This window comes from Pipistrellus kuhlii, unplaced genomic scaffold (assembly GCF_014108245.1).
Source record: "Pipistrellus kuhlii isolate mPipKuh1 unplaced genomic scaffold, mPipKuh1.p scaffold_m20_p_38, whole genome shotgun sequence".
NCBI classification, from domain to species: domain Eukaryota; kingdom Metazoa; phylum Chordata; class Mammalia; order Chiroptera; family Vespertilionidae; genus Pipistrellus; species Pipistrellus kuhlii.
The window spans coordinates 1,299,873-1,317,308 of record NW_023425538.1 but is presented as its reverse complement, the minus strand read 5'-3'; the positions used below and the strand labels follow the sequence as shown (position 1 = coordinate 1,317,308).

The 17,436-nt window shown below is 46.0% G+C and overlaps 1 protein-coding gene across 1 annotated transcript; it reads right to left on the bottom strand.

The window, feature by feature from the left end:
- Nucleotides 1–2,166: 2,166 nt before the first annotated feature.
- On the bottom strand, nucleotides 2,167–16,602 carry LOC118702365 (cytochrome P450 2B11). The gene is made up of 9 exons (XM_036408221.2): nucleotides 16,371–16,602; nucleotides 12,578–12,740; nucleotides 12,264–12,413; nucleotides 9,868–10,028; nucleotides 9,216–9,392; nucleotides 8,571–8,712; nucleotides 6,713–6,900; nucleotides 6,397–6,538; nucleotides 2,167–3,357 (listed from the first exon to the last, which is right to left on the bottom strand). Exons 1-9 carry the CDS (start codon nucleotides 16,539–16,541, stop codon nucleotides 3,176–3,178), a joined length of 1,476 nt encoding a protein of 491 aa, XP_036264114.1. The 5' UTR covers nucleotides 16,542–16,602; the 3' UTR covers nucleotides 2,167–3,175.
- Between the last annotated feature and the right edge of the window lie 834 nt (nucleotides 16,603–17,436).

Here is a 17,436-nt window from a genome sequence, read left to right as displayed (position 1 = left end):
TTCCTGCACTTCTCTGTGACTGTGTCTGGATCCTTCTCCATCAGTCATGTTCTCTCCTCCCTCTGTGTCCGCATCTCACCTGCCCCTGTCTGTCACTCCACCCCCTGTCCTGGCCAGTGCTTACCCTGGGATTTCTACAGCGCCTCCACCAGACACTGAGTCTCAACCTGAATTAGCTTCTCAATGCTCTTCTTCCCCATCCCAAAGTCCCTATGGAAGTCAGAGAGCATCGCCTAAGAGTCTTCCAAGACTTTCCACTGGCGAAAACCACATCTGATTGATGGTGCATGAAGGGAAGGTTTTAGGATGCATAGAATGTTCCCTAGTCCTTTCCTCAGGCCCCACCCATCCCCACTCACCAATTTCCTGGAAGATGGGGTCAACAATAGCAATGTGCCTTCAGCCCAAGAAAGCCTCAGTCTGATCCATCAGGGCCTCCTTCAGCACCTCGTACCCACACAGGATGATGACAGGCCAAGGCCCCAGGTAGACAATGAAGACATCACCATATGTCGCCCACAGCTGTGTGTGCAGGATCAAGATCTGCCTCCCTAACTCAAGAGAAGGGTCTCCATCTTCACACCCACATCATACTTCTAGTGTAGCCTACACCTGGCTGGCTGCAGCCCCATTGGGAAGAAGACATACTTGCATTCCATGGCCCCCAACCCTCCCATGCAGCCCTCACCCCAAGTGTCCTTCTCTCTCGGCTTTTCCAAACTCTCCCAGCTTCTATTTGAGGAATTGCAGAGGCTCCTCACATCTGAGCTCTAGTCCCTCCCAAACGAGGACCACAGCTCAAAGTCTCCAGTCTGTCAGAACTTCTCCCTCCAGTCTCCCTTTCCTACATTCCTATTCATGTATGTTGGGGAATTCAAGGCACCAGTTTATAACCACACAGATCAGGAGGCCCTGGGCTGAGGAGGCCCTTTTATATTGAAAAGAAAAGGGAAAGACAGTAAAATTAGGAGGCAGCAAGACAGTGGCAGGGCAGAACTAGAGTCTACCATGTGGATGAACCTCAAAAATATCATGCTAAGTGAAATAAGGCCACATATGTGATTTCATTATATGAATTATCCTGAAGCATCTCTAGTGGGCATACTGGCCAGATTGTGGCTGAAATAAACAAACCTCTAGGATGGCCTGAGAAGTCCCATCCTAAAACTGACCCACAATTGCCTTGCTGCCTGTGAGTTCCTCCTGTCCACCCTTTCTTCCCCTCCGCATATCACTGCCTGGAAGGACTTGAGAAGGCACTTGTAGTCTATTTGCAAAATGTTCCCTAGGAAGGGCAGAGGCTAGGATCCAGGAGGGAGGTGGCCCTAGGAGGTGTTGGTGGCCCCAGATTAGCAGGAGGCCTATATGGATGATGAGAAGCAGGCCAGTCCAGAATGCCATGCTCCTTGCCTTTCATCCCACTGTTTCTCTTAAAAGGTAGGTTTTGTTGTTTTTTTCTGTGCTTAGCGGGAGAGGGTATGCCAGAAATTTACCTTGTCAGAACTCCTTGTAACTCACCAGAGGTAACAGGGAGCCCAAAAGTGGCAGGTGTTGCAGAGGCCAGGAAGTCTAGCATCTTGATTGGGCTCCAAAGCTTCCTTCCTATGGATAGCCTGAGGTATCTTGGTGGGTAGTGCCCTTGAATGGAGAGCACCTCCCTCAAGAAAGGGTGGTATGCCAGCTGGTGGAACAGGTGGTAAGGTCTGAGCTCTAGGTTCAAACTGTCTGGGTTCAAATTCAGGTGAAGGCTGTTCCATGGTTTTTGCATTGCACGTGTGGCTCTCAGCCCATTTTGTCAGAGGGTAGCATTGCATATGAGGGTTTGAGTATAGCTGGAAGGTCCAAAATTGGACCATCTTGTGCTCACAGAAACAGGGATATATTCAAAGCATCAGAACAAAGTGAGATTGGAGGACATGATGGGGGAAATTAGGTCCATGTTGGTACTTTGGAGGATTGCCTGAGCTAGTCATTCATTCATTCATTTCTGAGCAAATATTTTTAACACCTATCATATGACACGCAGGGTTATTTGTGCTGAGAGAACTGTGATGAACAAGACAATGGGTTTGCCTTCATGGAGCTGGCATTGAGGTGAAGTAGAAGTATTCACTTTCTGGAAATATTTCTAGTGATCTAAAAATAAATGATCACACATAAAAATAAATGGATCACCACCTGACCTGGAGGTGTCAGGTTTTGGATGTTTCTTTGAGTCTCAGTGGATTCAAAGAGGTATATTGGGGAATCCAAGGCACCAGTTTATAACCACACAGATCAGGAGGCCCTGGGCTGAGGAGGCCCTTTTATATTGAAAAGGAAAGGGAAAGAGTAAAACGAGGAGGCAGCAGGACAAAGGCAGGGTACAACTACAGTCTACCATGTGGGTGAACCTAAAAAATATCATGCTAAATGAAAGAAGCCATTCACAAAAGGCCACTTATGTCATTTCATTACATGAATTATGCAGAAGAGGCAAATCCAAAAAGCACTAAATTACACTAGTGAAAATGGCTGGTTATTTTTGTCTCTGGATTTCAGATTAATTTAAAAATATATGGGTGGGAGAAGCTTTGATTAAAAAAAAAAAGTTTGAGTTCTAGAGCCACAGAGACTGAGTGTGAATCTTGCGCTTGCACTCACTAACCATATGACCTCAGACAGCTGATGCCATTGCCCTGCCTCTTTGTACTCATCTGTACAATGGACATAATTGTTGTACCCACCACAAGGGGCTAGTGGGAATAGTATTCAAGCAAGATCATGCATGTACAGATCATGGAGCACAAGGAGTTGTTACATGGAGGCTGTGTTTGTTCTAAGGAAGGGAGAAGTCACTCAGGGGAAGCAGTGGCCTATGAGGCAAACTGCAGAGAGGTCCTCAGCTGACAGTTCCCTTTCAGCCTCCAATGTCCAGATATACACCACTTCTGGAATTCTATTAACAGATGAAAGGAGAACACCTCATTGAGTCTTTAGGAGAACTGCAGCATGATGGAAGGAGGCAGACTGCAGAGTGGACTTTTTCGTGGAGATGGCAACCAAGGAGGAAGAAGGAGACTGGCTTGTAGCAGATCTCTCAGATGCAGAACATGAGTAGAGTCAGGCAACATCCCTGTTGAGATGGGAATACTTCATGATGCTGGGATCCTTTCATCTCCTTCCTTCAACCCCCTCAGCGGGACAGGAATTGGATCTGGTATATTGGAGGCAGCTTGCCCACTCCACACTCCCGGGGTGTGAGGTCAATGTCCTCAGGGGCCACGGGACTGGCCACGGAGAAATTCTGGAGGATGGTGGTGAAGAAGAGGAATAATTCCGCACGGGCAATACCTTCGCCAAGACAAATGCGCTTCCCTGTGGACACAGAAGATCAACAATGTGGATCTGGTGTGGATGCATATTCTTTTTGGTGTGTGTGTGTGTGTGTGTGTGTGTGTGTGTGTGTGTGAAATATATTTTTATTGATTTCAAATAGAGGAAGTGAGAGGGAGAAGGCGTTAGAAACATAAATGATGAGAGAAAATCATTGATCAGCTGCCCCCTGCACGGCCCCTACTGGGATCAAGTCCACAATCTGGGCATGTGCTCTGACCAGGATTCAAACCACGACCTCCTGGTTCATACAATAGGTCAAAGCTCAATCGCCAGCTGGGCTGGATGCATATTCTTTGCCCAAAGTCCAGACATCTATGTCTATTGCAACTGGTTTGGATGGGACTAGCCTTTCAGTTGTAATTCAGGGTGGACTTTTAGGGTGTCCCCAAACCTCTAAAACAGGTGCAAATCTTTGATGTATATCTTTCCAGGGGAGATTGTAGCTTCTGTTAGATTTCCAAAGGTTCAGTTGGCCTCACAGAATGTAAGGCACATGTGTCAAACACAAGGCCCGCGAGCCAAATCCGTCCCGCCAGGCCTTGCAATGTGGCCCTCACCGCGCTGTCATCACTGCACTCTGCTGCGTTTCCATCACAATGACAGTTTATGACTGTTCAGTAAACCATTCGGCCCGCGATTTAGGCTGGATTTTAGGTTTTGGCCCCTTCTCTGATTGAGTTCGACACCCCTAATTCTAAGGACTAACATTGGGTTGTGTGTGTGTGTGTGTGTGTGTGTGTGTGTGTGTGTGCGCGCGCGCGCGCGCGCAAGCACACCTCCACGTGTATAGATGTGGGCATAGTTCAGACAACATTTGGAGAATTGTTAATATCTGTAAAAATTCTTAGAAAAGCTCTGGCTAGTGTGGCTTGGTGATTAGAATGTTGGCCTGCACACTGAAGGGCCCAGGATTTGATTCCTTGTCAAGGGCATATACCTGGGTTGCAGATTCGAGTCTCAGCCCCTGTCAGGGCACGTGCGGGAGGCAACCAATCAATGTGTCTCTTTCACATTGAAGTTTTCTCTCTCTCTCTCTCTCTCTCTCTCTCTCTCTCTCTCTCTCTCCCTCCTCCACTCCCTTGCACTCTCTAAAAATCAATGGAAAAAATAACCTCAGGTGAGGATTAACAAAACAAAAGAATTATTCAAGGAACTTCTGGTCTACACTAAGGATCCTATATGTGTAGATCATACTTGGTGTTTTTCAGGTATGTGTGGTGGAGACTGTGGGGTGAATGTCTGGCACTGCATGTGATTTTCTATCTCTGGGTTATTTTCATTTACACTTGGCATTCAATATTACTTTATATTAGTTTCAAGTGTACAGTTCAGTGGTTAGACATATATATATATGGCATACATATTATATATAAAATACGAGGTGATCCACCTATGAGTATACCATACATCTGACACCATACATAGATATTTCAATATTATTGACATATTCCATAAATTGTACTTTACATTGCCGTGAATATTCTGTAACTACCAATTTGTACTTCTAACTCCTTTCACCTTTTCACCCAGTTCCCCAAGCTTCCTTGCCTCTGGTAACCGTTTGTTCTTTGTTTCTTTGAGTATGTTTCTGTTTCCTTTCTTATCTCTGTTTTGTCTCTTATCTCAGTGTTAAGAAAAAAACCCATATTGTACAATAAACTTGTGAATGTGATTTATATATGTTTGGTGGGTGTATGGTTTCCATCAGATTCTCAGAGGTGTACACCCCTGCCAGTCTCTATATATAAAAGCCTAAGCTACCATCGCAACCGAACAGATGACCCAGCAGCAGGCTGCATGGGGCGACCAGGGCAGCAGGAGGGGTTAGTAACGGGACAACCAAATGATCAAACAGCAAGCTGCATGAGGCGACCAGGCCGGCAGGGTAGGGGCGGGGGGCAGTTGGGGGCAACCAGGCTGGCAGAGTGGGGGCAGTGAGGGGTGACAGTTTGGGGTGAGCAGGCTGGCAAGGGCAGCAGTAGGGGCAACTGGCCAGCGGGGGTGGGGGAGACCAGGAGAACATTGGTCAGCAGGGGGCCAGGATTAGGGGCAATTAGGCCAGCAGAGGGAGAAGTTGGGGGTTGCCAGGCCAGCGGGCTATTAGGCAGGCAGGTGAGCAGTTAGGAGCCAGGGGTCCCAGATTGAAGAGGGTGCATGCTAGGCTGAGGGGACCCTCCTCTATCCCTCCCCATGCACAAATTTTATGCACTGGGCCTCTAGTAGGTTATAAACCACTGGCTTGGAGAGAAATGAGGGCAAAGGGTCAGGCAGACACTGAGAGTCTCCTCCATTACTTTACTGGTTCCTAATCAGCAAGCTGACCTCTTTGGAAAGGCCATTTCAATGATTGGGTTTCCAGGCATTTCCTAAACCTTTCAAGTGGTTGGACATTGTGCCTGTGTGGAGGTATCTGGGGAAGGGTTCACATTTTGGGCACACCTAGAAGTTAGGACACATGCGCAAAAATCTGCAGGGCAGGGCTCTGGCATGGTTCCTCTTCTGTAACTGGCTACATGACCCACTTCATTATAGAAGAGCCTGTTATCTCCCTCCCACACTGTCCTTCCATCCTTTGGCTATCCTTTGGACCCTTCAGTAGACATTTGTCTCTAACACCTCTTTGGCTAAGCTTGTCCTTCTTTCTGCCCATGGCAGCTATTTTGTTTTGTTTCTGTCTTCACATCCTGACAGATACTGTTTCTCAGTCTATGTGATTTTTCTGATGCATTATCTTCAGTCCCCAGTAAAGCACTGGGCTCAGAGTATGCCTCTCAACAGATATCTTATACCAAGGTATAGAGAGGTTTACATATCTTACCAAGGTCCAGCATTCTAAGGTGTGCTACTGGGCTGTGATCTCACCTTTTAAACCTCTTTTAGGAGTTGTGGGATGGCATAATGAAGGTAAAGCAGCTGGCAATGTACTAACTTCTCAATGAAAAGCCTCTCCTTGATGTCTCAAGGAGGTGAAGACATCTGCACTTTGGTGTCTGGGAAGCAAGTATAGATCCAGCTTACCTACAGAGAAGGGCATAAAAGCTTCATTCTTCGTAAGTGCCCCATTGGCATCCAGAAAGTGGTTAGGGTTGAAGGTGTCTGGTGTGTCAAAGTAACGTGAGTCAAAGAGAGCAGAGTGCAGGATGGGATATACTTCAGTGTCCTGAGGAATGATCACAAGATAAAAAAATAATAATAATGCCATTCCCTTCCCCACCCCACCCTGAAACACAACTTGAAACAAGAAGCCCCAGTGATAAAACAAGAGGTCAAATTTGGAGATTAAGAGAAAGCAGGATCCCACACAGGAGAGATGTGGTTGCCTGGCTGGCCTCACCTTTGGGATGATGTACCCTCGGAAGTTAGTGTCTTTGATGACCTTGTGAGGCACACCAATAGGGATCAGGTCTCCGAATCTCTGAATCTCAAGGATGACTGCTTCAGTGTATGGCATTTTGGCCCGGTCATCAAGGGCTGGAGGGCGATGTGAGCCAATCACTTGATCAATCTCCTTGTAAACTTTCTCTGCATAGAAGAGTAAACCTTTTTTTAAAGGAGCATTTCAGCCCAACCGGCATAGCTCAGTGGTTGAGCATTGACCTATGAACCGGGGTTCATGGTTCAATTCCTGATTAGAGCATATGCTCAGTTGCAGGCTCAATCCCCAGTGAGAGGTGTGCAATGTAGGAAGCAATCAATAATTCTTTCTCATTGATGTTTCTATCTCCCTCTCCCTTCCTCTCTGAAATCAATAAAAGTGTATTTAATAATAATAATAATGGACATTTTAGTAGAGACACTGCTTTCTATTGGCCAGTGAGCCAGGAAACACTTATAGGCCCTAGCTGATTTGGCTCAGTGGATAGAGCATTGGCCTATGGACTGAAGCTGGTTTAATTCCTGTCAAGGACACATGCCTGCATTGCAGGCTCATACCCCAGTAGGGGATGTGCAGGAGGCAGCCAATCAATGATTCTCTCTCATCATTGATGTTTCTATCTCTCTCCCTCTCCCTTCTTCTCTGAATCAATAATAATAATTTTTTTAAACTTACAGTAAAGTGTTTAATCATTGACACTCCTCAAAACAATCAGCTTGGAGTGGGGGAGCAAAGAATTCTCACTTTTTGAAATCTAATGAATGTTCTTTCCCCCACATGCACAGGGAAACACACATGCACATGTGTGTGAGCACACACACACACACAAAAATCACATATCAGATTGAGTACTCAAGCCTATGCACCTGTCAAATTTTCTTCTCTAAGATGAAAGGAAAATGAACTAATATTTATTGTGTGTATTATAAATGAGGTACTATGCTAGATCCTCAGGAATATGACAGTGAAATAGATCAATAGATTAACCCATGAGTAATTGGGTAAATAAATGAATATATCAATCAACCAATTCATAAATAAAAAGACTTATGGATGGAAGAGCAGTATTTAATGGATTCATGTATTTACTTATCAATCAATAGATGAGTAATTACCAATAGACAAATAAATAAATAAACCTAAACAACGAATAAATTACCTGAATAAATGGATGGCTAGATTTATGGAGGAATAAGAGAATGAATAAATTAGTAGGAAAAGTAATAAATGAATGATGGTTTGATGACAGATGAATAAATGAAAGATGAATCAGTGAATTAATTGTGTAATTAATAAATTGAAGGGGTAGAAGAGTTAAGAATGAATTGAAAGACTGACTGAGGGGATCTCTTTGTTAAGGAATAAAACCTAGTTCATAGAAGGACAGATGGATGCATGCATGCATGAATGAGTGAGCCAACGAATCACGACACATCGTTCATTCAATTACTCTTGTTTCAAAGGATCAACAGGTAAATAGATTAATCCAAATAAAGAATGGAAGTGTACGTTCTTGGGCAGGTCATAGATAAAGGAATCTGAGCATACAGACCAGTTAAAGCACAGACAGATGGATGGATGTATGGATGGATGAGTGAATTTTTAAGAGATCACTGAAAACAGGAGAACAGATTGACAGATTCTTCACCCATCCACCCAACAAGGCTGGCTTAGTTGGCAGCTCATTCAAACCTGCAGTGTTCCTGATTTCAGAGGGGAGTGCTGCCTCTCTCATTTAGGCAGAACCTCTACCCCACTTCTGCAGCCAAAAAGGGATCAGAGGACTACCCAGATTGGCTGCCCCCACCCTGCCTACCTGTGATGTGGGGATATTTGAGCATTAGCAGGAATCCATAGCGGAGAGTGGTGCTGGTGGTCTCCGTGCCCGCAAAGAAGAGAGAGAGCGCGGTGTCGAGGAGGTTCTGGTGGTGGAACTCGCTGTTTGGTTGAGACTTCTCCTGGGTCCAGAGGGGTGGGGTTCATTGGAATCAGGGGAGGCTGGAACCTTGCTGCATGTATTTATTGGGGTCCCCCCCACCTCTTTCTGGGTCTCTCACATCATCTGGTCCATTTTACTTTTCTCTGTCCTCTTTGTGTCCACCCATATATCCCTATCTCTGCCTCTTTTCACTCTGGCTCTGTTTCAATATATGGTAACATCTCTTTGGTGTGCTTGTCTCACTTTCTCTCCCAGCCTCTTTCTGCCTCTGTGGGTCTTTTCATCTACTGCCCTATTTTTTGTCCCTTGACCTTTATTTCTCTGATCTCTCTCTCTCCCTCTCTCTATCCATCCCTCTCTGCCTCTTCCCTAGTTTCTCCTTTTTTCATCCCTCTTACCTTTTCCTATTATCCCTCTACATCCTCTGTTCTTCCATCTTCCTCATTTCCCCTCCCTTCTTTTCACTTCCCCTCATCTTTTCCTCCCTCCCCTCCCCTTTCATTCCCCTCTCTCAAACCCCACTTTGTCCATGCGGAGCAGGTAGGTATCAATGAAGTCCCGGGGGGCATTGGGGTCCAGGGTCTCCCTGTGCTTCTCCACGCTGCGGCCAATGAAGTCTTTGACTTCCTGCAGGTTTCTGTAGATTTGCCTGTGTGCGCCAGGAAAGTACTTCAAGAAACCAGAGTAGAGCTCAAACACCTGTGGGAGACAGTGGGGCTGTAAGGTTCTTCTGGGGCTGAGCTAGTGGGTCAGAGGAAGAGACAACTCTCCTGGGCCCTAAAACCTCTGGTAGAGGGGATCTCTTATTCTCTCTCTCTCTCTCTCTCTCTCTCTCTCTCTCTCTCTCTCTCTCTCTCTCATTCTTGTCAACTCTGCCTCTCAAGATCTCTTTATCTTTGCTCTTTCTTGTCTTGTTTTTTCTTTCTTCTCTCTTTTCCCTCCCTCTAATTTCTGACTTTCTGTTTCTGCCTCCTCCATTACTCCTCTTTCTTTCTCTTTGTCTCTTTGTCCTTATTTCGCCATCTCTCTCTCCCTCCAAGTGTCTGTGGCCCTGTCTCTCCCTGTTGTCCTGAACATCTTCCAAGCTGCATTTCTGGGGCCCCAAAGCAGATTACCCCTTTCCCCTTTCCTGGATGTCCACCTCCTCCCCACCCTCCCTCACCCCCTCCATGACCTGGCTGGAGAAGGAGCTGATGAGTGCAAAGGACTGGTAGAACATGTCCAGAAGCCTCAGAAAATCGGGGTCTCTGTAGGCAAAGCGTTTTCCAAAGACAATGGAGCAGATGATGTTGGAAGTGATGGAGTGGAAGATGAAGGTGGGGTCCTGGAGGGCTCCTAGGAGGAGGAAGTGGCAGGTCAAGGAACACAGACTCAAATATCTGGGGAGCACTAAGCAGCCACCCCATCTTTGTGTAACTATCCTTCATTGCTCAATAATGATAAAGAAAATAGAAATAATAACAACTATCACTCACTAGCCCATATGACACGCCAGGCCCTAGTCAATTATTTTATTTTATTATTTTTATTGTCACCTTAGGATGTTTTTGCCATTGATTTTATTTTATAGAGAGTGGAAGGGATGAAGAAAGGGAGGGGGAAGAGAGGAAAATCCATGTGAGAGAGACACATTGATTTGTTGCCTCCCACATGCCCTGCAACCGAGGTATGGAATGGAACCTGAGACCAGGAATGGAACTTGACCAGGAATGGAACCTGATACCCTTCAGTATGAGTGAGAGCCGATGCTCTAGCCATTGAGCATCGTCAGTGCTATTTTATTTAATTCTCACCTCCTATAAGGAAGATGTAGTTCTGTTATTATCTCCATTTCATAGACGGGCAAACAGAGAAGTTAAGTAATTTGACCAGGGTTACCCAGCGACTCATCACTGGGGCCAGGATTCAGACCCAGGCAGCCCAGCTACAGAGGTTGTGTGGTTGGTCCCCTCTCAGGCCCCAGTTCTCACTGGGGGAGCAGGTAGAATTAAGTCCCAGCGCCAGGGGGAGTGCAATGCAGGTGTTCAATCAATTGCATGTACAAATTTAAAAGCTCTGTTCTCCCTGCCCCTTTCTGTCTCTCCCCTTACTTCCTTTGTTCATCTCTAAGGTCTCTAGGCCTCATGAAATTGTTCTACACTTGTTAACTGATGTCTGCAAACGCTAGGCTAGACCTGGGGAGGCTAGCCTAGCTGTGAGCCCACCAAGGACAAATCACAGATCTTCAGGCCATCTGGTTGGTGGCGTCTTCTCTGTGAGTCTCACCTGTCCATCTTCTCTTGTTCCTCTACAGACCCTTTACTAAGCCTGTCTGTCTCTCTCACTTTCTCTGCTTTTTTCTTTTTGCCTCAAGGAGTCTCTTTCACTCACTCTGCCTGTGTGTCTCTCTTTGATTTGGTCCCTCCATCTCTGTCTCTTTCACCTTCTCTGACTGCCTCAGTCTGTTTCCTCATGTCTTTCTCTTAGTCCCTCTGTCTCTTTTCTTTTATTGTTCCTGTGTCTCTGCCTCTGCGTCTCCTTCCAAACCTCTATGCTTATATCTTTCAATCTCTTGAGAAAGGACCCTGTTACCTTTATATCTTATAAAAATCAGTTTTAGGGAGAATCTAAAAACAACTGGAAGTGCTTCTCTGATAGCCCATCCAGCTGCAGAGCAGAAAACCCCACTGCCCTCACTGCCAGTTTGTCAGCAGTTCACTCAAGAAAAGGAAAACAGCCCTAACTGGTTTGGCTCAGTGGATGAAGCATTGTCCTGTGGACTGAGGGGTCCCAGGTTCGATTCCAATCAAGGGCATATGCCTTGGTTGCAGGCACATCCCCAGTGGGGAGTGTGCAGGAGGCAGCTGAATCTGTTTTTCTCTCATCAATGTTTCTAGTTCTCTGTCTGTCTCTCTTCCTCTCTGTAAAAAAAGTCAATAAAATATATTTTTTAAAAAGAAAAAAAGAAAAGGAAAACAGTCCATTGTTTTCCAATGTCTGAAGTTCTTCCTTTTCTCTCTTTGCTTTCCCTTATTTAAGTCCTGTTTTGCCTTTGATAGATACAATTAATCCATGAATTGGCTTCCTTGAACACAAGTAAATAGCCAGAAAAGGCTTAATATCTAAGTATTTAGCCTGGCTGATGTTGTTCAGTGGTTGAGTATTGACCTATGAACCAGGAGGTAATAGTTCAATTCCTGATCAGGGCACATGCCCAGGTTTCAGGCTCAATCCCCAGTAGAGGGCATTCAGATGACAGCCAATGATTCTCTTTCTCTCTCTCCCTCTCCCTTCCTCTCCTCTCCCTTTCTCTCTTGAAACCAATGAAAATATTGTGTGTGTGTGTGTGTGTGTGTGTGTGTGTGTGTGTGTGTGTGTGTGTCTTTGAATTAGTATACATCCCACATCTCTTCTGGTCCCCTTGTCATCTTCATCCATCTCCGTGTCCCTTCCTGTGTCCCTGTCCCTCTGTCTGATGGTCTATCTAGCTCTGTTTTTATCTCTATTTCTCTTTCTCTGCCTTTCTGTTGTCATGTACCTTGGTCCTCTCTATTACACCGTCTGTCTTTTCTTACCATCCCCCAGGCTCACCCTGGGATTTCCGAAGCTCCTCCACCAGATACTGTGCCTCCTCCTGAATCCGCTCCTCCACACTCCGCTTGCCCATCCCGAAGTCCCTCATGGTGGCCAGAGAAAATCGCCGGAGAGCCTTCCAACGTTCCCCGTTGGCAAACACCACACCTGTGGAGGCAGGCATGGGTTGCAGAGGAAGTTGGAAAGAGATTCTGGGTCCCTCTCCACCCCACCTCTATTCTGCTTTACCAGATTCACCTGGCAAACCCCATCCTCATACCCTGTCCACCCAACTCCCAACTCCCGTCCCTCAGTGCCTTTCAGGCCCTTACCATATCCTTGGAAGACTTGATCAACAACAGCGATTTGTGCCCGGCCAGAAAAGGCCTCAGCTTGGTCCACGAGAGCCTCCCGGATGGCCTCTGTCCCCCATAGTATGACCACAGGTCTAGACCCCAGGTACACCGTGAAGACATCCCCATATTTGTCTCGGAGCTGCCAAGCATATCCACACCAAAAGTGTTAAACCATTAAAACACATATAGATTGGTAATTAACTGGCACCCTGAAACCCTTCATCTGACTCTGCCTTTCTCCTTCCCTGGATCCAGCAACTAACAGAGTAACCCATGACCTAGCCAGGGACTGCGTGATTGATTGGTGCCCCAGGTAGTATAGGTGGTTAAATAGCTCTAATATCACCCCTGCCCATAACCTTAAGTCTGGCCAGATTTCCCTGGCATCACAACTAAAGAACCATCCTTTTGTGACCCACTTCAACCTGCTGTCTGCATCCTGATAATTTCCCCAGAGAAATACCCTGAACAGCCCTATGATAGACAGGAAGAGAAAGTGATGCCTTCTGGTGTTGATCACGAGATCTGAAAAAAACATAACATAGTACAGCCACTTTGGAAACTGCTCGGTGGTATTTACTGAAGCTGAAAGTTCACATGTATACTCCCTGACTCGTCAACTGAATTTCAGGTGCATGTCCCAAAATGTGTACTTGTGTTCACCGAAATACAGGACAAGGAGACTGAAACCTTATTAATACAATGATCATCACCATCCATATGTGTCCATACCATGGAATGCTAATCAGCAGTGAAAAGAACATACTACTGCAGGCCGAAACCAGTTTGGCTTAGTGGATAGAGCATCAGCCTGCGGACTGAAAGGTTCCAGGTTCGATTCCAGTCAAGAGCATGTACCTTGGTTGCGGGCACATCCCCAGTAGGGGGTGTGCAAGAGGCAGCTGATCGATGATTCTCTCTCATCAATGTTTCTAACTCTATCCCTCTCTCCTCCTCTCTGTGAAAAATCAATAAAATATATCAAAAAAAAAAAAAAAAAAAGAAGAAGAACATACTACTGCAATACCCAACAGCATGAATGAACCTCACAGGCATAATGCTGAGCAAAATTAGATACAAAAGAGTCCATATATGATAATTCTATTTATATAAAGTTGAAAAACGGATAACATAAACCTATGGTCTCAAGATGGTGGGAAGATAGTGACTGGAGTTGGGTATCTGGGGATGGGCCATGTTGTTACTTATCTGCATGTATATTGTGTGAGTGTGTTTGAGAAAATTCACTGAGCTGAGTACTTATGATTTGTGCACTTCTTAGAGTGATGTTAAACAGTAAAAAGTTGACTTACAGCCCTAACTGGTTTGGTTCAGTGGCTAGAATGTTGACTTGTGGACTGAGGGTCCCAGGTACAATTCTGGTCAAGGATGCATGCCCGAGTTTTGAGCTTAATTTCCAGTAGGGGGCATGCAGGAGGCAGCCAATCAATAACTCTCTCTCATCATTGATGTTTCTGTCTCTCTCCCCCTCTCCCTTCCTCTCTGAAATCGATAAATATATACCATATATATTTTTATATATTATATATATATATATATATATATATATATATATATATATATATATATATATTTTTTTTTTTTAAGTTGACTTACAATCATAAAAGTTTAAGGTTTTGTGATTTTTATGAAAAGTTTCTCACACTGATCTCTGCAAAACCTCCTCACTGGTCTCTCTACTCCCACTCTTTTCCCATCTACAATCATTTCATCTCCTATCCCTCTCTACCCCGATGCCAGAGTAATCCTATTAAAATGTAAATTAATATCACTGACCTGGTCCAAATCCTCCAGTGCTCCCACCTCATTGAGAATAAAAACTGAAGTCTCCACCATGCTCCACATAGTCTCATCATCCCTCTGCTTCTTTCCCCACTGGCCCCATTCCTCATTCAGATCCCATCTCCACGTTGTCCCTCAAGATGCTGAACTTGCTCATTCTTCAGGGATCTTGCACCTGCCTCTCTCTGATGCCTGTTCCTACATCTTTCTTTGTCTCTGCCCAGAAACAAAGCAGAATTGAGCCTTTTCCTCCCAACTCAATCTAAAGTAGTTTTAATCATAGCTCTTGTGTACCTTATATGTTTATTTCCTTGTTTGTATGCTCTGTCCAATGCTACACCTAGAACATTCCCCAGCACTCAGAAGGTGCCCAATAATCTACTATTTAATCAGTGGATAAATGAATGAGTGGATCAAAGGAGCTGCCATTTAATGAGCATTGACTATATACCAGGCTCTATGCAATACCCCACCTCATCCTCACCATTTTATGAGGGACACATTTTTATTGTCACTATATTGTTTTACAGAAGAGGAAACTGAGACTAGATGAGTAACAGTTGAATCTGGAACATGAGACCAAGCCTGACTTCAGAAGGACTTGGGCACATGTAGGAGAAGAAAGGAGGAGCAGTGCCAGCTTCCCCAACCCCTTCCATCATGGCACCCACTAGCTTATATTCTCTCTCTCTCTCTCTCTCTCTCTCTCTCTCTCTCTCTCTCTCTCTCTCTCTCTCTCTCCCTCTCTCTCCCTCTCTCCCGCCCCCCTTCACGAGGATGCTGAACACCTGAAGGATCCTTGCAAGGTCCATGTAAGAACTTCGGGGATCTGAAACTCTCAAACTGTTTGCAATGATGTGTGTGGATATTGGGAGGAAGCCTAAAGGTTTAATGAGATTCTCAAGAAATTTATTGTCAGGCAGCTTCAGTCTCTGAGGGCACTAAGATGAGGGCCCTCCCTGCTGGACCCAAGCTTCCCCTCTGTGAAGCCCAGCTGTGTAGCTGTGGACAGGCTTCCCCAGGCTAAGCTTCACTGTCCTAGTCTCTAAGATGGGGTTAGCACCTCACCTAGCTCACAGGATTGTTGTAAGTGAGACCTGGTGAATTCTCACCACAAGACAGGCAAACCCCAGCCACATAATTCTGAATGAAGAAACTCAGTCCAGGAATTTATGGGAAAGCATGGTCCCCTGTGGTACATTGAAGACAATGAGAACTAAATCATACATACTTGGGGTTTCCACATTATGTGATCAAACTCTCTCTTTTAAAAGCAACGATAATGACAAGTCCAAGATTCAGGAGTGTGATCACCGTAAAGAGGGAGGGTGTGGGTAGGCGGAGGAAGCAGGAGATCGGACTGTAAGGCAGGAGGCAGCTGGAAGTTACTGTCAGTGCTCCTGTTCTCCCATGGGGGGGGGGGCGGTTCATGGGGTAGATTACATTACTAATAACTGAATAGATGACAAGACACAAAGTCATGGCTGGGAAGCAGTGATGCAGAGCCCAGTACATCTTCCATAGTGTCAGCTGTTAGATATAGCACATCCACATGCATTATTGGTAAGCCCTCTGTGCCTGGCCTCCTGCTCCCTTCCTCCTCCCCTGTCCTGGTGCTGATATGGACCAGTCTCTCCTTTTCTTTTGACAGAGGAGAAACCGATTTGACTAATGACACTGCCCCCTTTTCCTCTCTCATGGTGGAGGGGTAGGAGAGGTAGGCACCCAAGAACCTGGCAGAAGGTGACACAAAATGTGAAATGCTATATCCATGGCTCATAATCCCCACTTGCCCACTCCAGAGACAGTGGCACACAATTCCCAGTGCACAAGACGATCTACCGTGCTTCAGCTGCCTGCCTCTTACTCACCAACCTCACACTCCCCACCCCTGAGCCTGGAAGGACCCTTACTCTCTCTGGTAAGTGAGGGAAGCCCCTCTCCAACCCGTACACCTGCATCTCACCCTCTGGAAGGATTTGAGTAGGCCTCCTCTGTCCATCTGCAGAAGGTTCCCGAAGACGGGCAGGGGACGGGGGCCTGGAGGAAGGTGGCCATGTGCCTTTGGGTGGCCCCTGGCCAGGAGAATCACCAGTCCTGTGAGGAGAGCAAGGAGGAGGAGGACACTGAGCTCCATGGTTCCAATCTGACTGCCTTCCAGTTCACTGCAGTCCCAGCTCGGGCCTTTTATCCTGATCTTGCCTCCCCACCCAGTTATGTAACTTCATCCATTCCCCGCCTCCCCTCTGTCATCGCCTGGGAGCGTGGACTTGAAAGAGAGGTTCTAATGGGCCCCTATTTCCAGTCCAGTGCTTGCTTTCTCCCGACCTCAGCAACCGCTCCCCAAGTGCTGGCAGAGACACGGCGGTGGTTACAAAGGTCAGCATGAGTGCTCATGAGAGCTCACATGTGTTTATTTTGTGGGTACTGGTGAGCGTGCACTGTCTACTTGTTGTGCCCTTGTTTGTGTGTTTATGCTTGCATGTCTGCCCATGTCTGCTTGCATCTGTGTGCACTTGTATGATTTTTTTTTTTTTATGTGAAGGGGTATCTGTATTGATGTGCATGTGAGGCTGTGTTTTGTGTACGAGTCTGTGAGTTCTTATGAACTATTTTGCATGTGCACAGGCTAACGCGTATTTCTATAGATTCATATGTGAAGAGGTGTTTGCATGGTGCTGGTGGTGTGTGTCCCTGTGTGTGCTTGTGTGTCTGTGCACCTTCTCATCCTTGTGTTTGTAGGGCCTTTAGGTGCTCAGTGTCTATCTCCAGACCTCTTCCTTCGCCCTCCTTTTTGTAACAGCTACAGATGGGAATGATGAGAGAGACACAGAACTAGTGAGACTCCGAGGTGGAGGGGCAGGTGGAAAAGAACAGAGGAACTGAGACCTGGCTGAGGGGACATTTGGGACCCCTGGATCTCTGATTGCTCTGACAAGTGCAGCAGTTCTCTTTCTTTCTCCATCTCTGTGTTCACTTGGGAGATGTTTCTAGGATCCTCTCTGATAACTGGTGTGTGTATATGCCTGTCT